Source organism: Bos mutus, chromosome 12 (genome assembly GCF_027580195.1).
Source record: "Bos mutus isolate GX-2022 chromosome 12, NWIPB_WYAK_1.1, whole genome shotgun sequence".
Classification (NCBI taxonomy): Eukaryota; Metazoa; Chordata; class Mammalia; order Artiodactyla; family Bovidae; genus Bos; species Bos mutus.
This window is the reverse complement of record NC_091628.1, coordinates 29,251,883-29,275,049: the sequence shown is the minus strand read 5'-3', so window position 1 is coordinate 29,275,049 and position 23,167 is coordinate 29,251,883. Positions and strand designations below refer to the sequence as shown.

The following is a 23,167-nucleotide window of genomic DNA, read 5'->3' as shown; positions in this document are numbered from 1 at the left end:
TCAACTCTTTGTGGCCCCATGAATCAGGCCTCCCTGTCCATCACCAACTCCCGGAGCTCACTTAAACTCATGTCCATTGAGTCAGTGATGACATCCAGCCGTCTCATCCTCTGTCGTCCCCTTCTCCTCCTGCCCCTGATCCCTCTCAGCATCAGGGCCTTTTCCAATGAGTCAACTCTTCGCATGAGGTGGCCAAAGTATTGGAGTTTCAGCTTCAGCATCAGTCCTTCCAATGAACACCCAGGACTGATCTCCTTTAGAATGGACTGGTTGGATCTCCTTGCAGTCCAAGGGACTCTCAAGAGTCTTCTCCAATACCACAGTTCAAAAGCATCAATTCTTCGGCACTCAGCTTTCTTTATGGTCCAACTCTCACATCCATATATGACCACTGGAAAAACCATAGCCTTGACTAGATGGACTTTTGTTGGCAAAGTAATGTCTCTGCTTTTTAATATGCTATCTAGGTTGGTCATAACTTTCCTTCCAAGGAGTAAGCGTCTTTTAATTTTGTGGCCGCAATCACCGTCTACAGTGATTTTGGAGCCCCAAAAATAAAGTCTGACACTGTTTCCACTGTTTCCCCATCTATTTCCCATGAAGTGATGGGACCAAATGCCATGATCTTCGTTTTCTGAATGTTGAGCTTTAAGCCAACTTTTTCACTCTCCTCTTTCACTTTCATCAAGAGGCTTTTTAGTTCCTCTTCACTTTCTGCCATAAGGGTGGTGTCATCTGCATATCTGAGGTTATTGATATTTCTCCTGGCAATCTTGATTCCAGCTTGTGCTTTTTCCAGCCCAGCATTTCTCCTGATGTACTCTGCATATTGTCACCTCAAACCCAAGGTAACCAACATTTCTGATTTCTAATTCCATCAATTGGTTTGGACTATTATAGACTTTATTATTAAAAGGCATCATACACTCTCTTCTCTTTCATGTCTGGCATCTATTCTACAATATTATGCTACAGTTTTGGTTTGTGATTTTTATTGTTAAGTACAATTCCACTGTAATAATATACAATTTATTCTGTTGACGCTCCTTTGGGTTGTTCCCTATTTATGGCTTTACAGGATAAAGTGGCTTCAAAGATTTATGTACATGTCTTTTGTTTAAAAATGCAATCTTAAGTAAGTCACACATCAAAAAAGAAACTACAATGAATGATGAAGAAAGTCAAACTTGGAATTGACTTACACTGAAAGCATTACATAAAATTTGTGGGAATGCAATAAAAACAGTGCTTTGAAGAAAATTGATAGCCTTATATGCTATAATTTATCATTTACAGCCACAGAAAAGGCTATAGGCTAAAAAATTAATGATTAGGGATTTAGTACTGGCCATGGGGGAGTAGCAAGTAACTTATTCTTCTGCTGTAAACAACTATAAACCTGTATAAAATATGGGAAAGCAACCATTTTCAGGCAATGGACAATAAGCAGCACAAGGTTATGATCTTTGAGAAAAGGAAACACACAGTGAGCTCGATATTCATGCTGGTTTCTGCTGGGGCACTTCCTAAATGGCAGCAGAAACATGGTGCCGAAACAGAGGCCGTTGAGGGCGAGGTGGCCGACTCTGCGCTGGTGCTGCTATGGGCAAGGCTACGGAAGACGTAAGCCACACTAACAAAGAGCGCCAGAAAAGTGCACTGAAACGCCCTGGAGACTGCAAGCAGACACTCAGCCGAGTGTGGGCAGAGCGAGACTCTGGGAGGCTCAGCAGAGAAAGGCAATAGGCGTATTGGCGGGGCCAGAGGCTCTGTGGTGGCACAGGGCAGGGAGACCCTGGAGTTCTGAGAGGCTTGTTCATGCTTTTCAGCCACTCTTGTAATTTTATACAGACGACACCTGTAAGGATTTATCTAAGTATTCACCCTTTTACTGTCTACCCTTCGGTCCTGCAACCCCAACTGTCCTTTTGGAATCATTTTCCTTCTCTTTGAGGGCTTCCTTGATGGCTCACACAGTAAAGAGTTCTGTCTGCAACTCGGGAGACCTGGGTTTGACCCCTGTGTTGGGAAGATCTCCTGGAGAAGGGAAAGGTTACCCATTCCAGTATTCTGGCCTGGAGAATTGCAGGGTCTTTTTGAAGTCAATAACGTAAGAGTTCTTTTGAAATAAGTTTCTTTGTAGTAGACATTCCCCTTTACAGATACTGTAAATTTATAAATAGTTTGTGTTGTTTTTATCCCTGAGTTAGTATTGTGGAATGCTGGGTTCTGGCTGACTTATCCTCACTACAACTTGTAATTTTCATTCCGCTGTATTTTAAGGTCCACTTCTGCCATTGATAAGTCTGCTCTCATGACGCCACAGTCTGTCCTCTCTCTGTAACTGTTCCTAAGATCTTCTCCTCTCCTTTGGTGTTTGCAGATCCTCTGCAGTCTTTCTAGGTGTGGGCTTCTCTTTAGTATCCTCCTTGAGATACACTGTACTTCCTCAGTCCTCTTAGATGTCATTTAAATTTTGCAAAATTTGCAGTCATTCTCATTTAAACTATTTCCCCTCAATTTTCTCTCTTTAACCTCCTGAGACACCAATTGCTTACAAGTTAGAATTTTTCACTCAACCCTCCTTGTCCCTTAACCTTTCTTTCATATTTTCCTTCTTGTCATCTCTCTTCAGTAAATTCAGCTAAGTTCTTCAGATACATCTTCTCCTTGGTTGAAACTAATCTGCTGTGGAACTCACTCACTGTGATCTGACATCAACAATTCAGTTTTCCATTTCCTAAAGTTTTGATTCCGTGTTTTTTTCAAGTTTCTATATTGATTCCTTGTATTTTTTATAACTATGTCCTTTATATATTTATACAACTCACAGCAACTGTTCTGCATTCTGTATCTGACTCCTGTAGTCCACAGACTTGGGGTAACCTAAATTGGCAACCTAACTGATTCTGCAATTTCCACTCATAGCCTGTCTTCTCATGTATGTGGTAATTACTGTTTCTATGGTCATGCTTGATTTTAGTCATTTAGGCCAGAGAAGAGAAACTGCACTCATATGGGAGACTGCTTCTTCTGAAGGCAGCACCCTGCCCTCTGGCTCCTCACTGTCCCAGTGTCCCTTTTGGGAGAAGACACAATGCATCTTCCTCCAAGTGATCCACTGATCTTCTTCCAACAAATATTTATTAGCATCCATAACGTGCCTGGCACAGTTTGAGATGCTTGGCTTGTAAGAAGACCACTACAGGCCAAATGTTAATTGCTTTGGGAAAAACTAAGGCAGGACAGGAGGACAGAATGTGCTTAGACTTGGAGAGATGTTTTGCGATCTTTGAATAGGGTCGGGGAAACCCTGCGTGAGAAGACAGCATCTGGCCTCAGTGAGAGGAGGGAGCCAGGCACACAGATGACTGAGAAGTGAGCATTCTGGTGGAAGCAGCAGCAGATGCCAAGGCCCTGAGATGGAAATACGTCTGATGTGTTGGAACAGCTACAAGAGATCAATGTGGCTGAAACGGAGTGAGGGAGCAGAAGAGTGGTAGGAGACGAGGTCAGAGAGGAAGCAACAGCAAGTCCTCAGTGCTTGGCAGGTCACTGTAGGGATGCAGACCTCTACTGTGCATGGAATGGGAAGGCACAGAGGTTTTGAGCAGGACAGTGACGTGATCCATTAGGATCTAACAGGCTCACTCTGGGTTCTGTGTTAGCAATCACCTGTGGAAAGAGTGAAAGGGTGAAGCAGGCAGAAGGGTTAAGACCACAGTGATGACACAGGAGAGAGGACAGTGCCACTGGCCAGGGAGACAGCAACAGCGGCCGCAGGAAGCAGCAAGACTCTGGATACTCTGATGGCCAAGCCAACGTGCTGTGCTGATGAACTGGATGTGAGCTGAGAGAGAAAAAGAGTAAGACAGCTCTGAGGGTCTGAACGAATGGCAGATGGAGTTAATATCTCTTGAGAAGGCAGAGGCTGTAGGAGAAGCAGATACACGCTGTAGGGGAGAGAAAGGACAGATGAAGTTTGAACATGATATGTTTGAGGTATTACCAGATATCCAAACGGAGGTATCAGGTAATTAATCAGATACATGAATCTAAAGATCAGGGAGAGGTCTGGGCTGGAGATATGAATTGGACTCTTCAGCATATGACAGTATTTAAAGCCAGTTCAGTTCAGTCACTCAGTCGTGTCCCACTCTTTGCGACCCCACAGACTGCAGCACACCAGGCTTCCCTGTCCATCAGCAACTCCCAGAGTTCACTCAAATTATGTTCATTGAGTCAGTGATGCCATCCAACCATCTCATCCTCTGTCGTCCCCTTCTCTTCCCACCTTCAATCTTTCCCAGCATCAGGGTCTTTTCTAATGAGTCAGTTCTTCGCATCAGGTGGCCAAAGGACTGGAGTTTCAGCTTCAGCATCAGTCCTTCCTATGAATATTCAGGAATAATTTCCTTTAGGATGGACTAGTTGGATCTCCTTGCAGTCCAAGGGACTCTCAAGAGTCTTCTCCAACACCACAGTTCAAAAGCATCAATTCTTTGGCGCTCAGCTTTCTTTATAGTCCAACTCTCACATCCATACATTACTGGAAAACCATAGCCTTGACTAGACGTACCTTTGTTGGCAAAGTAACATCTCTGTTTTTTAATATGCTGTCTAGGTTGGTCATAACTTTTCTTCCAAGGAGCAAGTGTCTTTTAATTTCATGGCTGCAGTCACCATCTGCAGCAATTTTGGAGCCCAGGAAAATAAAGTCTGTCACTGTTTCCATTGTTTCCTCATCTATTCGCCATGAAGTGATGGGACTAGATGCCATGATCTTAGTTTTCTGAATGGCGAGGTGTAAGCCAACTTTTTCACTCTCCTCTTTCACTTTCATCAAGAGCCTCTTTAGTTTTTCTTCACTTTCTGCCATAAGGGTGGTGTCATCTGCATATCTGAGGTTATTGATATTTCTCCTGGCAATCTTGATTCCAGCTTATGCTTCATCCAGTCCAGCATTTCTCATGAGGTACTCTGCATATAAGTTAAGTAAACAGGGTGACAATATACAGCCTTGAAATACTCCTTTCCCAATTTGCGACCAGTCTGTAGTTTCATGTCCAGTTCTAACAGTTGCTTCCTGACCTGAATACAGATTTCTCAAGAGGCAGGTCAGGTGGTCTGGTAATTCCCATCTTTTGAAGAATTTTTCACAGTTTGTTGTGATCCACACAGTCAAAGGCTTTGGCATAGTCAATCAAGCAGAAATAGATGTTTTTCTGGAACTCTCTTGCTTTTTCAATGATCCAACAGATGTTGGCAACTTGACCTCTGGTTCCTCTGCCTTTTCTAAAGCCAGCTTGAACATCTGGAAGTTCATGGTTCACGTATTGTTGAAGCCTGGCTTGGAGAATTTTGAGTATTACTTTACTAGCATGTGAGATGAATGCAATTATGCAGTAGTTTGAGCATTCTTTGGCATTGCCTTTCTTAGGGATTGGAATGAAAACTGACCTTTTCCAGTCCTGTGGCCACTGGTGAGTTTTCCAAATTTGCTGGCATATTGAGTGCAGCACTTTCACAGCATCATCTTTCTGGATTTGAAATAGCTCAACTGGAATGTCAATTACAGTGAAGCACTGTCTCAGCAATCTGCTTCTACGGTAGCTTGGTGCAATGTTCTGAGGGCTTAGGGAGAAAGTGACCATACTTTTCAAGTGAAAAGTCAGCATGAACTAACAGGAAACTAGAATGCTGGGCCTTATACTCCCAGGGAGGCCCCACATTACATGACACCTCAGTAAACACACTTGGCATCCTAATCTCTGAAACCCATTTACTAGTTTAAAGAACAAATTCTATGTCTCAAAATAGCCCTCTTTGAAATTTGTATTTCTTGTCAAAATCTAGCTTGAGGAGGAATACTTCCTTAATTTCAGTTTCTTAAATTATCCTACTTGTTTTAATTAGAGATCTACTTAAATCTTTGATTTCATAACTCCAAGTTATTAGACTGAATGAAAGTGAGTTTTTATGAAACAAACATTAAGACTCATTACATTAATATCACTACATTATATAGACTGTTTTATGTATATACTAATTCACAAAAATGTAAAACGAGCTACCAGGTTCATTTACATGTAGGCAGTGGTATGCTTTAAAACTTTAATGACTGGCCTTCCAAATAAAATTCCTTACTTGTAGAATTGGCCAGTTTCTGTAGTGTAATACTCCTGTTATATCTGATTTCTAATCACCACATGACATCACTGAACATGGAATTGGAAAGAGACGTGAAAAAGCAGTGTCTGTGTGCCAGCTCCTATGTATCTCTGCATGTCTCCATCAAGAGGTGGATCCCACGTCTTCTTATTAGAGAGATTTTTCATTATGTGATGATCACATCACAGCAAACACTTTAGAGACTGATTTGGTTATCTGGAGTTCTTTCTGATTCATATGAATTTTGGAGTTGCTTTTTCTGTTTCTATAAAAAATGTCACATGAATTTTGATAGGGACGGCAATGAAGTTGCAAATTGTTTTGTACAATGCGGGGCCTTTTAACAATATTAAGTTTTTCAATCCATAAACAAGGATGTCTTTCCATTTGTTTGCGTCTTTAATTTCCTTCATCACTGTTCTGTAGTTTTCAAAGTAAAAATCTTTCACCTTCTTACTTAAGCTTATTCTGAAGTATTTTATTCTTTCTGATGATGTTATAAGTGGGGCTGTTCACTTACTTTCATTTTCAGATAATTTATTGTTACTGTACAGAAATATAACAAATTTTTGCATGTTGATTTTGTATCCTACAACTTTACTGAGTTCATTTATTAGCTCTAACAGATTTTTGTGGAGTTCTTACACATATAATATATACATATTATATATAAATATCTATTAATATATAAAAGATCATTTCATCTGAAAACAGGGAAAATTTTACTTCTTCCTTTCCCATTTGGATGCCTTTTATTTCTTTTTTCTTACCTAACTGCTCTGGCTAGGATGTCCAACACTATATTGAACAGAGGTGCTGAATGTGGGCACCCTTGCCTGCTACTGATCTTAGAGGAAAAGCTTTCAAATGGGACCACAAATAATTCTGAATAGCCAAAACTGTGTTGAGAAGAAAGAACAAAGCTAGTGGCATCACATGTCCTGGTTTCAAAATACATTAAAAAGCTACCTCAGATATGCAGATGACACCACCCCTATGACAGAAAATGAAGTAGAACTAAAGAGCCTCTTGATGAAAGTGAAAGAGGAGAGTGAAAAAGTTGGCTTAAAAGTCAACTTTCAGAAACTAAGATCGTGGCATTTGGTCCCATCACTTCATGGCAAATAGATGGGGAAACAATGGAAACAATGACAGACTTTATTTTCTTGGGCTTCAAAATCACTGCAAATGGGGACTGCAGCCATGAAATTAAAAGACGCTTGCTCCTTGGAAGGAAAGCTATGACCAACCTAGACAGACATTACTTTGCCAACAAAGGTCTATCTAGTCAAAGCTATAATTTTTCCAGTAGTCAAGTATGGATGTGAGAGTTGGACCATAAAGAAAGCTGAGTGCTGAAGAACTGATGCTTTTGAACTGTGGTGTTGGAGAAGACTCTTAAGAGTCCCTTGGACTGCAAGGAGATCAAACCAGTCTATCCTAAAGGAAATCAGTCCTGAATATTCACTGGAAGGACTGATGCTGAAGCTGAAACTCCCATATTTTGGCCACCTGATGTGAAGAACTGACTCATTAGAAAAGACCCTGATGCTGGGAAAGATTGAAGGCAGGAGGAGAAGGGAACGACAGAGGATGAGATGGTTGGATGGCATCACCGACTCAATGGACATGAGTTTGAGTAAGCTCTGGGAGTTGGTGATGGACAGGGAGGCCTGGCGTGCTGCAGTCCATGGGGTCACAAAGTGTTGGTCACAACTGAGTGACTGAACTGAACAGTAATTAAAAACAGTATGGTCCTGGCATAAAGATAAGACAGATGGATCAATGAAAACATAAGACCTAAAACCATAAAACTCCTAGAAGAAAACACAGGATAAAAGCTTTTGGTCTTGGCAATGCTTTCATAGACATGACACCAAAGGCACAGATCACAAGAATACAAAGCACAAGTAAGAAAATTAAACTACGTGAAAGGAAATAAAAGTGAAAAGGAGTTAAAAAATTAAATTAAATTAAAACAAAAAAAGTGAAAAGGCAAACTATGAAATGGAGAAAATGTGTGCTAATTATATCCAATAATGTGTTAATTTCCTAACTATATAATGAACTCCTACAATTCAACAGCAAAATAACCAATAACTCAATTTTAAAATGTGCTAAGGACTAGAACAGACATTTCTCCAAATACCAAAAAAGCATACAAAAAGGCACTCAACATCACTAACCAGGGAAATGCAAGTGAAAATCACAATGAGTTACAACCTCATACTTCTTAGGATGACTATTAAAAAAAAAAAGACAGACAGCAAGTGTTGGCAAGGATGTGGGAACTCCTATACTCTGTTGTGGGAATGCAAAATGGCAAAAATGTTACTACAGAAAACAATATGGATATTGCTAAAACAATTAAAATTAGAAGTACCATATGATCCTGCAAACTTACTTCTGGGTGTTTATCCAAAAGAACAAAAATCAGAATCTCAAAGAGATATTAGTGTTCCCTCATACACTGTAGCACTATTCATGCTAATCAAGATGCAGGACTTAAATAGACTTAAATGTCCATTGATGTATGAATGAATTGAAATATGATATATATATATACATATATATACACACACACACAATGGAGTATTATTCTACCTTAAAAAAGAATATTATTCCACCTTATTTTTTTTAAGATGGAACGTCATTCTACCTTAAAAAATACTATTATGCTACAACATGGATGAATCTTGAGTCATTGTATTGAATGAAATAAACAGGTCAATCCAAAATAGATAAAACCAAAATGGCATTTGTTTGCTCACATCACTGGTAAAGTCATTTTGTAATTTCAGGCACAGTTTGATGAAGATGTTCAAAAGATGTCATCAAGTATTTCCTCCTCTCTTACACTCTTTGTCCTCTCCCTGTCTCTCCATTTCTCAGCTCTATTTGACTCTGCTTGTCATCACCTAATTGGAGGTCAGACTCTGTATAAAATGATGCTCATGACTGCTCGGCAGTTCTTTAAGGTGATGGTCTCAGAAAATGAGATCTCTCCTCCCTTGTCGCTTATTCTCAGCATCTGAATCAATCCCAGAATCATCCCTGTTGGATGAGATGCTCACTCCTACCCTGGAGGAAATGGCTGTGCGGAGATAAAATATTCTACTGGCCAGTCTGAGTCATGTGCCCATACTGCCACAGTCATAGGGAATTGTTATACAATGCCAATACTACTGCCACTAATACCAGTTCACTTGTGTCCACAAACTCAATCAGGAACAATTTGGCCATAGAAATAAATTCCCTCTTATCAGTAAATTGATAAAAGTTATCAATTATATGTCAAAAATATCAAGAATATACATATGTGCTGGGAGGGACCTAAGAATAAAAATGAAAATACCTATGATACTTTAACCAGACTTTGATGATTATTCTGTAATCATCAAAACCCTTTTACTATTTTGACTGGGCATAATGAATTTCAACAGAAAAGTAGGAATATAGTGCTGGTGCTACTTAGTCCTAGTTTACACTTAGACTCTATTTTAGAACTCAGTTATCAATCAGATCTGTACATCTCACCAAGTATATTCAAAGGAGTAGACATTAGTGAGCAATATATTAGAACTGGAAAGGAAAAGTAACTCGGGTTCAACATCCCTCTTTGGAAACCCTTGGAGTCATAGGTGCCTTCATATTTAGAATTTTTCATCAGTGTTCTAAAGCAGCATCAGTAGTCAAATACATTAATAACTCTGCATAGAAAATGCATGAATATTTATACAAAATGTGGATGAATTAAGACCAACCATAGCCTCATGTCAGCTAAGGTCAGATTTCACAGCCAAATAAGCTACGAAAAGATTTTCAATTTTCGAGCTTAATTTTTTAAATCCTGGAAATGCAGATAAGAGTTTGAGAACCTACACCGAAAAGGAGAACTTTGTTTTTCAAAAGCTCTACATTGTCATTGAGTGGTTTTCTTTTGGGCTTTTATAACAGGATCTAAAATGATTGTAAATGCTGTAATTAACTTCCATTATCAAAAAAAAGCAAAAAAAAAAAAACACCCCATTTTATTCTTTAAGGCCATCTGCTGCTAAGTCACTTCAGTCGTGTTGGACTCTGTGCGACCCCGTAGACGGCAGCCCATCAGGCTCCCCCATCCCTGGGATTCTCCAGGCAAGAACACTGGAGTGGGTTGCCATTTCCTTCTCCAATGCATGAAAGTGAAAAGTGAAAGTGAAATTGCTCAGTTGTGTCCAACTCTTCACAACCCCATGGACTGCAGCCTACCAGGCTCCTCCATCCATGGGATTTTCCAGGCAAGAGTACTGGAGTGGGCCATGTAGCCTGTACAAATAATAATATACAGAAAATTAAAACTACAAATTATGCACATTTTCAGCACATCAAAATCAGAACATCAGTGTCGTTAAGATTTTCAGTCAGTTCAGTTCAGTCACTCAGTTGTGTCCGACTCTTTGCAACCCCATGGACTGTAGCATGCCAAGCCTCCCTGTCCACCGCCAACTCCTGGACTTTACTCAAACTCATGTCCATTGAGTCAGTGATGTCATCCAACCATCTCATCCTCTGTCGTTCCCTTCTCCTCCTGCCTTCAGTCTTTCCCAGCAGCAGGGTCTTTTCTAATGAGTCAGTTCTTCACATCAGGTGGCCAAAGTATTGGAGTTTCAGCTTCGGCATCAGTCAGTCCTTCCAGTGAATATTCAGGACTTATTTCCTTTAGGATGGACTGGTTGGATCTCCTTGCAGTCGGAGGGATTCTCAAGAGTCTTCCCTAACACCAAAGTTCAAAAGCATCAATTCAAAAGGTTAAGATTTTGACTATCTATAGTTCCAAAGGGAGACTGCAGAAAAGTAGGAAATTATCTATGATTATGCTGTGTTTTGTGGAAAAGGAAATGGCAACCCACTCCAGTGTTCTTGCCTGGAGAATCCCAGGGATGGGGGAGCCTGGTGGGCTGCCGTCTATGGGGTCGCACAGAGTTGGATGCAACTGAAGCGACTTAGCAGCAGCAGCAGTATGTTGTGTTTTGGGGTGTGCATATGAGGCAGCTGTGAAGTAAATTTTTCCTTCTCTTTAATTCTATGGCACAAATTAAGAAACCTTTCAGTTTCAGAAAATTAAAACATTCTAGTGACTCACTGCTAACAGCTTCATTTCTTTTACTCTTTCACTTGTCCCCCAACTCAAGACAATTATATACTTACCACCTATTCACATCCCCTCTCATTTGGGGAGAACTGGAAAAAGTCATCTAGACTTTTATTTGAAGCATTAAGCCATTCTGAAGCAATAAGTAGGACTGTCAGAAAAGTTCTGTGTGTGCAGTTAAAGAACATCAGTCAGTTTCACAAGTAACAACTGAAAGATCTAGATAAAATTCCTCACTTAATGATTCTTTTTTTTTTTTTCAGTGTAACTCAGCTCTCCCACTGGGGAACTTTATAAAATATATATAAAGCAAAAAGAACAATTCTTGGCAGTGAAATTTTATCAACTGCTTCTAAGCAATTTTGTTGAAGTGATGTGGGGTCATTTGGGGAATTTTCCTGAACTTCCAATATTTAACAAATATATCAGCTTGACACCGAGCTAGAAGTCAGGTCTAGAGAAGCTGCTATGCTCTTTGAAAGAAAGTTCACTTCAGTCGCTCAGTCGTGACCGACTCTTTGCAACCCCGTGGACTGCAGCACGCCGGGCTTTCCTGTCCATCACCAACTCCCGGAGCTTACTCAAACTCATGTCCATTGAGTCGGTGATGTCATCCAACCATCTCATCCTCTGTTGTTCCCTTCTCCTCCTGCCTTCAATCTTTCCCAGCATCAGGGTCTTTTATAATGAATCAGTTCTTCACATCAGGTGGCCAAAATATGGGAGTTTCAGCTTCAGCATCAGTCCTTCCAGTGAATATTCAGGACTGATTTCCTTTAGGATAGACTGGTTTGATCTCCTTGCAGTCCAAGGGACTCTCAAGAGTCTTTTCCAACACCACAGTTCAAAAGCATCAGTTCTTCAGCACTCAGCTTTCTTTATGGTCCAACTCTCACATCCATACATGACTACTGGAAAAACTATAGCTTTGACTAGACAGACCTTTCGGAGAAGGCAATGGCACCCCACTCCAGTACTTTTGCCTAGAAAATCCCATGGATGGAGGAGCCTGGTAGGCTGAAGTCCATGGAGTCGCTAGAGTCGGACACAACTGAGCGACTTCACTTTCACTTTTCACTTTCATGCATTGGAGAAGGAAATGGCAACCCACTCCAGTGTTGTTGCCTGGAGAATCCCAGGGACGGGAAGCCTGGTTGGCTGCCGTCTATGGGGTCGCACAGAGTCGGACACGACTGAAGCAACACAGCAGCAGCAGCAGCAGCAGCAGACAGACCTTTGTTGGCAAAGTAATGTCTCTATTTTTTAATATGCTGTCTAGGTTGGCCATAGCTTTCCTTCCAAGGAGCAAGCGTCTTTTAATTTCATGGCTGCAATCACTATCTGCAGTGATTTTGGAGCCCAGAAAAATAAAGTCTGACACTGTTTCCACTGTTTCCCCATCTATTTGCCATGAAGTGATGGGACCAGATGCCACGATCTTAGTTTCTGAATGTTGAGTTTTAAGCCAATTTTTTCACTCTCCTCTTTCACTTTCATCAAGAGGCTCTTTAGTTCCTCTTTACTTTCTGACATAAGGGTGGGGTCATCTGTGTATCTGAGGTTACTGATATTTCTCCTGGCAATCCTGTTTCCAGCTTCTGCTTTATCTAGCCTGGCATATCACATGATGTACTCTACATATAAGTTAAATAAGCAGGATGACAATATAACAACCTTGATGTACTCCTTTCCCGATTTGGAACCAGTCTGTTGTTCCATGTCTAGTTCTAACTGTTGCTTCTTGACCTTCATACAGATTTCTCAGGAGTCAGGTCAGGTGGTCTGGTATTCCCATCTCTTGAAGAATTTTCCATAGTTTGTTGTGATCCACGCAGTCAAAGACTTTGGTGTAGTCAATGAAGCAGAAGTAGATGTTTTTCTGGAACTCTGTTGCTTTCTCCATGTTCCAATGGATGTTGGCAATTTGATCTCTGGTTCCTCTGCCTTTTCTAAATCCAGCTTGAACATCTGGAAGTCTCAGTTCACGTCCTGTTGAAGCCTACTTGGAAATTTTTGAGCACTACTTTGGGCGCATGTGAGATGAGTGCAATTGTGCGGTAGTCTGAACATTCTTTGGCATTGCCTTTCTTTAGGATTGGAATGAAAAACTGACCTTTGAAAGAAAAGTGTTTAAATTCCAACTGAAAACTGGGAAGATGACTTTTGGAAAGCAAACATGTCAATATATGAGACTTTAAAATATTTAAACCCCTCAGCCAGAAATGATAAAAATAGACAAAGGCAGGGAGACAAATAAGAGACATGCTCCTCCTCGTGTTATTTATAGTAGCAAAAAGACCAAACGGCCCAAACACAACAAAAGGAGAAGGCTTTTATAAGCATTATGTTCATCCCAGGTAATATAATACAGTTATTAAAAGTCATCTGCAAAAATCATAACAGGAAAATACTCATAATGTCAAGCAGAAAAAAAACAGAGCCCAAAATATATAATAAAGTGTTACTTTAGTCATCAAATTTTCCCTCAGTCCTGGACTATTCCCATCAGCAAACACACCTGCTCTACTAAAATGACCAACTTGAAAAACAATCCCGTAAGCATCCACATCAAGCTCCTAAATCATTTCTCCGCTCCCTTTCACAGTAAATTTTCTTCAAAGCACTGTCTGAATTTGCTTTCTTTCCGGAACCTCCTCCAATCCGGATTTTGTTTTCACTGTTCCACCAAAATCCACGCCCTGACCGCTGTCAGCTCCACTCCTTGGGGACACAGCCCACCAGCAGTGTCAGACACAAAGGCTAAGTTCCTCCTCCTCGACTTGCTCTCTCTTCTGGATTCTAGAACTTGCTGTCTCAATCCTCCTACTTTACTGGCCAGCCCTTCTCACTTTCCTATGCTACATGAATCCTTTTTCCCGTCTGTCTTGCCATCTAAACACTGCAATGCCCTGGGGCTCAGTCCTCCAGCTTCTTTTCTAATAAACATACATACTTCAGTTCATTGGGTCTTATGACTACAAGTGCCACCTAGGTGATGATTCTCTCCATGACTACATGACATCTCTACTTACAGCTTCTACTTCCCTGACTAATTTGATTCTCTCGCGGTCTTCCCCATCTCAGGGAATGGTTTCTAATTGCTCAGGCCAACAGCTCTGGATTCATTCTTGTCTCCTCTTTTCCTTATACCCCAATATCCAAACCATCGGATGTGTTTGACTTTCTACTTTCAAACCACCCCCACCAAATCTTCCCACTCTTCTCACCTGCACCACTGCCTTCCAGGTGTGAGCCCAGCCCCTTACCTCTCACCTATTATTTATGATATCCTCCAATGGATGCCCCTCATTTCCTGACCTCGTCCTCTCTTGCTCTCTCCTGAGGTCCTTTCCCAGAGATGCCACAGTGATCTTTGGAAAGGTTAAGTCAAATCATGTCTTTGTTTCTCTGCTTAAGCACTTAGAAATCTTCCCACCTGCACTTGATATTGTGGGTTGACACTCAACATTAACTCTGAACTTCTCTAGCACACAGGCCTTAAAACTACCTTGCAGTGATGTTCTGGACTATGTTAGATTCTGTAGGTTAGGATGAAGGCAGATCCGACACAGAGGCTATAAACGACAGCCACTTCTTCCCTGCTGCCGGTAGAAAGCAGTGTCATGGGTGTGTTTTGTTTTTGTTGTGTTTTCTGCGCGGCAGCTCAGTATCTAGGCACCAGTGTGCTGGATGCAGATGGGCAGGTGCAGAAGCAGCAGCTTCTGGCTCCCTGATCCCAGTGGTGGCCATGTGCTCCAGAGAACAGCACCTGCAGCATCAGTGAGCCCCTGACTCCCTACCTTCCCAACCCTGGCAGAAGAGCAGTGTCCACGGCATGCCCTTGTGAGGGAGCTTTTCTGGAAGGTACTCCCAGAGATCCACTGAGAACCCATTCCTCCAACCTTTCCAAAGATTTTATAAGCACCAAATCCACTGCATTATATCTTCTTTTTGCAGGTGCCTCAGTGGTAAAGAATCTGCCTGCCAATGTAGGAGATGCAAGAGCTGTAGGTTCGAATCCTGGGTCAGGAAGATTCCCTGGAGTAGGAAATGGCAACCCTCTTCAGTATTCTTGCCTGGAAAATCCATGGACAGAGGAGCCTGGTGGGCTATAGTCCATGGGGTCACAGAGTTGGACATGACTGAGCACACATAGTGCTCCTTTGATAAGCCAGAGATTCCCATTCTCTGAAAGTAAATACAGCATCACAACACAATCAATTCCCAAATCCTTACTCTCACTCGTGTGACTCTATGTCACCCTCTGGTCTAAGACCTTCTGTGGTCCTTCTTGCTCATTCTACTCCAGAAACACATACAGAAAAATAAACATACTGTTAAAAGAAAACAGAACAACTGAAGATTCAGCTACTGAGTTTCATTCTCAGTCACTTAACAAATACACCAATATCCACAGTTTTGTCATAACTTCCAGGAAAGCTAGACCTTTCCCATCTAGAAGGGTAAAAGGTAGGTTCTAGATCCAGGGGTAGAACTGAACTGGTGAGTGTGGTGAAGGCAGGTGGGGGAAAGGGGAGCAGAGGATGCTCCCGGGAAAGTAAACAGGACAGATGATGCAGCTGAGAGCCCTGGCTGCTGAGGGAAAGCAGCAGGGGCACGGCCGGGAGGCTAGAGGAAGCCGGCGGGATCCAGGAGCAGCGGCCTGCGTGAAGGCGGCAGAGGAGCCGCAGAAGGAACAGTGAAACAAGGGGAAGAAATGTGGAGGCTGCGGTCTTCGCCAGAGTGTGGCCAAAATTCCGCCGCCTTGCACATCCATCCCCTCTTGCCTCCACGAGGATTCCCTTTTTAGACTGGAGCATCATCACGCACACCAAGTCTGCATTTCTCAGACTCCAACTTGGGCTCAGTCAGGCCAGTGAGGGTGGTGTGGAAGCTTCTGGAAAGGAAAGAAGTGAACCCTTTCTCCCCGCTTTTACTTCCTTCCCCACACGAGACGCCGTCTTGGCCCCTGAGGCAGCTCAGGAAGGCGGGTAAAGAGACACATAAGAGCCTGCCTTGTCTCCTGCCTCTAGAATTTTCTGTTCTTATTTTGGTTTGCATGTGAGGAAGGTATAAAGCCCTGTGTGGTTTTAAGTCACTGTTACTTTGGGATTTCTTAAACTTCCCAGCTGAACCTAAACCTAACACACAATGAGACACCGAGTTTAAAGATTTCTGAAGTGAACCCTTGTCAGGATGTCCAGGCCCTGGCTGTGAGAAGCACAAGAAGTGTTAAGTATATTTCCAACTATGCAAAGTTTTCAATTAGATTAAAATCTACGCCCCGGTAGCTTTCATTAGTTTCCTTAGTCTTTCCCTAATATGTCACGCCAAATAAATTTAGGTTTATTCTTTTCCCTCATGACACCTGAAAGCAGCAACTGGGCTCCAAGTTATCCTTTTTACAGGCTGCCCATTCACTGGTTTGTGGAACTCTCTAAGTGCAAAGCTACGCATCTCTGCACCATCCTGCGTGAAACTGCCTCTGCACACGGCCCAGTGAGCCCGTTCCCATCTTTGAGAGTGAGGTCTGGACGGGGACACAGGGTACAGGCGGGTGTGAGCAGGCTATTATCTCCTTCCCTCCAGGTGACATGCTTCTATTATTACTGTCTCTGCCTTTTTCAGCAGAGACACCACATTTTCCATTCACATGAAACCAGTTTTGACTGGAATGTGTGTCTTCTCCACCCAAAATGCTATTAAAGGCATCGTCCCCAATTTCTACTTAAGTAGTTTTTATATTTTTCAAATTCAAGTGCATAGTCTCACAAAGCCAGCTCCATTAAATTTCACCTTTAAGATCTGACTCACTGCTTCAGCCCAAGTTGCTTTCTGGAAATCTAATTCTCACACCCATCCCCTCTGGGTAAGCCTCGTGCTACTGGCACCTTTGATAGGCCAAGGTTCTTCATCTAACCCTTGAATCAAAAGATTGAACAAGACACCCTGTTCCTGGACAAGGGCTTTCCTCCCAGCTGTCATTCATCAACCAACTCAGAGTTTAGAGACTCTAATTTGCAGCCAGTGATTGTTCTCCTGATTGTATTCAGGATTTCTTAGCACAAAAAAAGGAAAGCTTAAGAAATATTTCTAAAGGAAATCATTTGGCCACTCAAGGGTTTTTGGAGCTGCTGGGAGTTATAGACTCCATGTCTGAGTGTCCCCAGAATTCTTACCCCAGTGTACGGAGACAGTATGTAGAGGCAGGGCCTTTAGAAGGTAATCAAGTTTAGATGAGGTCACGAGGGTAGAAACTCCATGATGGGGTTAGTGCCCGCAGAGTAAGAGCAAGAGATACCAGAGCTTCTGTTCTCTATGACCTGTAAATATATCAAGAAGGCAACCACCTGCAAGCCAGGGAGAGTCCTCACCAAAAAACCAACTCTGTTTCCTTGACCTTGGACTCCCCAGTCTCCAGAACCATGAAAATGTCTATTGTCTAAAGCACCCAGTCTATTACAAAGGTCCCAAACTGACTAACAGGGATTTCCAACCAGTGACCTTCTCAAGGTGCCTCTGGCTCTCTATTGTCAAACCTCTGACATGTCAAGGTCATTGGGAAACTGTTCTCTGTGACAGTGACTCACGTATTAAGACGGGGTACTGAATGACATGCCTGCGTCCTGCAGGAGGCCCCGGGCATGGAACGTATGCCCACATAGAGGAGGCAGTTGTAAAAGCTCATCCTATTTTAAGGCCTCATTCTGGAACTGCGCCAGTGATCATAGGAATGTGCCCGGAATTTCTGCCTCTTCGTTTATATGCCACACAGATTTGGATTCTTGTTCCTACTTTGTATTTCTGCCAAGAGAAGCCAACTTAGGCATGTTTCGAAGGGTGTGGAATTTCAGTTTCACTAGCCTTTGTAAGGAAAAGCATTTGAAATTTACACAGATCATCATAAGGGACAGAATGTTAATTTTTGTCCCAGAAATAACTTTCATGAAGAAAAACAGTTGCCTTTTCAAAGGCACTTATTCTACCCAAGCATTCTTGTCTTTTAAAATGCTAAAGCTGTTGAACTTTCTTATTTTGACACTGGAACAAATTTAATCTCATACACACAGGCCTTGAACCCAAGGAGATTTCAAGGTGGCAGGGTGATGAACATACCTTCTTCACTGGCTCTCGGGGCATTCAGGCAAAAGAAGGTACATGGAAAGAAAACTAAGAGGCTGATAAGGACACATCCTAGTTCTGTGTCCTCAAACAGTTGACAGCATGTGGGATCCAGAAGCTGATCCAATGACTATATCCCTATTCTAGGGTCCTCAGGACAGATGGAAAGTGGCTCAGGCACAGAAAAGCGGGGCAGGAGATTCTCCGATCTGGGATTCCCTCTGGAACCCAATCTGGTACCAACTGTGATCCCAGCCCAAGACTATGCTGGGTGGAACCATTATTCAGGGCTTTCTTTCATGTAAACTCTCCCGGAATCTCACCTTGAGCTTCTCTCAGGTCACATGTATCCTATGGTCTCCCAACAAATACTGGGGATGGCTGTACCTCACTCTGAACCATTCAAGCCAGTCAACTGTCAGCTGCACAGATTTACTAATATGACCTCATTCAACAGAAGCCCTATGAGGTGGCTATGATGCAGGATGTGAAGGTCATATTGGTGAATCAGTCAGTCTTCTCAAGGTTACCCAACTAGAAGCAGATAAGCAGATGAGCCAGGACTTGGAGCCAGGACTTGAACCAGGACTGCCTGCCCCCAATCCTAGTTCCTTTCACCACACATGCTGCCTCCACTTGCTCTGAGCAGCAGGATTCTTCTATTTCAATTTTGCTCCTGGAATCTGGGGGGTCAGAGTAACCTTGAGAAGCAGAGAGATGGCCTAAAATATCTGTCTGGTCCTGCTGAGCATTTCTTTCTGACTCATGCATGCTTCCTTCTGAATCTGCTCACATAACTCAACTACCTCAAGGTCTGTAATCTTTGAGCTTTGACTCTGACCTGACCTGGAGGCTGATTCTGCTAAGGGGGAGACAACCTGCTCCACCTCAAAGGGAATATGAGAGTCCTTCCGGTTCATACACATTTGTAGTTACATGTGACCACTGGCTTGGTCAGTGTGCTGGCCATGGGTGAGGGGCCCCCTCCCTTCCAGAATGCCAGGGCCAAAGGAAACTGGGATCAACGTGAATGTGGGTTGAAAGTTCAAACAGAGACATTATATCAACGCACGTTTTTTCATGGCATATCGGTACTTTGTTCTGAAAAACATGGAGCACCTTCTGACAGAACCATACAGACAGGCATTAATTTCTGCAGTTGGGCTCCAGGAATAAAAACAGCAAATCCAAATGCCGAAAGAGGCAGTGGCTCCACGAGGCATGGCTGAGCCGATAGGCTCTACCCACCAAGGAGACAGAGACCTGGACAGTCTAAGAGTGGTCTTCCTGTCTCACAGTGATTCTGCTGCTCCTGTCAGATTTCCTTGGACCTAGAGCTGCATTTTTTTTTCATTCATCAAAACCTATTTTAAATACTAACCAAAGGGATTGTGAATTCTTAAAAACCTCGCTAATAGATGAATATCAGAAGTTTCAAGGAAGGAGACATTACCAGTCACATTCAAATGATTTCAAAATACATGGTGGAAAATGTGAAGAGAAACTCTCATACGAGTTTCGAACTTGAAACCTACAAAGTAGATCCAGCATGATAAATCAGACAAAAGAGAATTAGCCCAGCTTTTCCAAATCCTGATTGAAAATAGGAATAAATCCAAACTTGGGAACTGTCTCCATTTTGCTTGGGCTGCCATAACAAAGTACTATAAATTTAGTCGAATGTATTGCCTCACAGTTCTGGAGGCTAAAAGCCTGAAATCAAAGTGTCAGAAGGGCCGGTTACTTCAGAGGGCTGTGTGGAAGTTTTTATTCGCCACAGTATTGAAAGTCCTAGCAATCAGACAAGAAAATAAGCAAAAGGAATCCAAAGTGGAAAGAAAGAAGTAAAACTGTCACTGTTGGCAGATGACACTACAATATGAAATTCTAAAACTGTACCAAAAACCTCTAGAACTCATCAATGAATTCAGTAAAGCTGCAGGATACAAAATTAATATACAGAAATCTATTGTGTTTCTATACACTAACAAGAAACTATCAGAAAGAGAAATTAAGAAAATAATCCCATTCACAATCACATAAAAAAATACCTGGGAATATATCTAACTAAGGAAGTAAACGAATCAGATTGGACTATTTTCTCATACCACATACAGAAATACACTCAAAATGGAGTAAAGACTTAAACGTAAGATATGAACTATAAAACTTTCAGAAGAAAACACAGGCAGTATGCTCTCTGACATTGGTCTTAGAAGTGTATTTTTTTGAATATGTCTCTTCAGGCAAGAGAAAAAATAAAACAAAGAAAGTGAAGTCGCTCAGTCGTCTCTGACTCTTTGCGACCCCATGGACTGCAGCCTACCAGGCTCTCTGTCCATGGGATTTTCCAGGCAAGAATACTGGAGTGGGTTGCCATTTCCTTCTCCAGGAGATCTTCGTGACCCAGGGATTGAATCCAGGTCTCCTGCATTGTAGGTAGAAGCTTTACTATCTGAGCCACCAGGGAAGAGAAGCAAAAGCAAAAATAAACAAATGGGACTACATCAAACTAAAATCCTTTTGCATAGCAAAAGAAACTCAATAAAACAGAAAGGCCACCTACTGAATGGAAGAAGCTATCTGCAAAAAATATACCCAGCAAGGGGTTAATATCTAAAATGTACAATAACTCATACAACTAATCATCAAAATACGACCCAACCAAAAAATGGGCAGAGGACCTGAATAGATATTTTCCCAGGGAAGACATGCAGTTGGCCAACAGGCACATGAGAAGATGCTTAACATCATTTAGAAAATGCAAATGAAAAGCACAATGAGTTATCACCTCTCACCTGTCAGAATGGCTATTATCAACAAATAAAAAAGTGGGCAAGAACATGGAGAAAAAGGCACCTTTGTACACTGTTGCTGGGAATGTAAACTGATACAGTCACAGTGGAAAACAGTACAAGATTTCTCAAAATATTAAAAATATAACTACCATACAATCGACTAGTTAAAAATATAACTATCATACAATTCCACTTCTGGGTACTTATCTGAGGAAAATAAAAACACTAATTCAAAAGTATATATCCACACCTATGTTCACTGCAGCATTAGTTACAATAGCCAAGTTATGAAAGCAATGTAAGTGCCCATCAGCAGATGACTGGATAAAGAAGATGTGATTATGTATATATACATACATGTGTGTGTGCGTACACACATACTGGAATATTACTCAGCCATAAAAAAGAAATGAAATCACGCTATCTGCAACAACATGGAAGGACCTAAAGGGTATAATGCTAAGTGAAGTCAGTCAGAAAAACAGAAACAAGTACTGCAGGATTTCACCTATACATGGGATCTATAAACAAAACAAATACAACTAAACAGAAACAAAGCCAGAGATACAGAGAACAGGTGTTTGCCAGAGGGGAAGGGGCTGGGGAAAAGAGAAATAGGTGAGGGAGATTACAGGGTGCAAACTTATTATAAAGTAAATGAACCACAGGTATGAAATGTACAGTGTATGAATATAGGAATAATTATCCAATATCTTTGTGTGATAACAGGTGACAACGAGACTTATCATGGTGATCATTTTGAAAAGTACAGAAACATCAAGTAATTAAATTGTGTACCAGGAACTAACATAATGAATATCAATTACAGTTCAAAAACAAACTCATAGAAAAAGAGGTCAGATTTGTGGCTACTACAGATGGAGAGGGGGATGTTCATAGCAGCATTGTTTACAATAGCCAGGACATGGAAGAAACCTAGATGTCCATCAGCAGATGAATGGATAAGAAAGCTGTGATACAATACACAATGGGGTATTACTCAGCTATTAAAAAGAATGCATTTGAATCAGTTCTAATGAGGTGGTTGAAACTACAGCCTATTATACAGAGTGAAGTAAGTCAGAAAGAAAACACCAATGCAGTATATTAACGCATATATATGGAATTTAGAAAGATGGTTTCTAAATGACCTAACAATGACCCTATATGTGAGACAGCAAAAGAGACACAGATGTAAAGAACAGACTTTTGGACTCTGTGGGAGAAAGCGAGGGTGGGATGATTTGAGAGAATAGCATTGAAACATGTATATTATCATATGTGAAACAGATCACCAGTCCAGATTCGATGCATGAGTCAGGGTGCTCAGGGCTGGTGCACTGGGATGACCCTGAAGGATGGGATGGGAAGGGAGGTGGGAGGGTGGATCAGGATGGGGAACACATGTACATCCATGGCTGATTCATGTGAATGTATGGCAAAAATCACCACAATAGTGTAAAGTAATTAGCCTCTGATTAAAATAAATTAAAAAAACAAAAAGAAGTGTGTGGGGGGGTTAGTCAAAGGGGAAATGAATGAAGGAGATCAAAAGGTATAAATTTCCAGTTATAAGATAATTAAACACTTCCTGGTGGCTCAGATGGTTAAGAATTTGCCTGCAATGCAGGAGACCCTGGTTCGATACCTGGGTCGGGAAGACCCCTGGAGAAGGGAATGGCAACCCACTCCAGTATTCTTTCCTGGAGAATCCCATGGACAGAGGAGCCTGGCAGGTTACTGTCTATGGTGTCACAAAGAGTCAAACATGACTGAGCAACTAACACTTTCACTTTCAGTGATGTAACAACTTGATAAACAATATTCAGCATTGCTGTATGTTACATGTGAGAGTTAAGAGAGTAAATCCTATAAGTTTCCATCACAAGAAAAATGTATCCTTTTCTATTTCTTTAATGTTGTGTCTAGGAAATGATAGATG

General features: G+C 41.7%; 1 protein-coding gene across 1 annotated transcript in view; it reads left to right on the top strand.

The window, feature by feature from the left end:
* Positions 1–1,435: 1,435 nt before the first annotated feature.
* The window catches only part of RXFP2 (relaxin family peptide receptor 2), a 198,058-nt gene continuing 176,326 nt past the window's right edge, over positions 1,436–23,167 (top strand). Inside the window, exon 1 of the mRNA XM_070380214.1 lies at positions 1,436–1,623. Within this exon, the coding sequence (XP_070236315.1) occupies positions 1,436–1,623 (188 nt within the window). The remainder of the gene's footprint in view (positions 1,624–23,167) is intronic.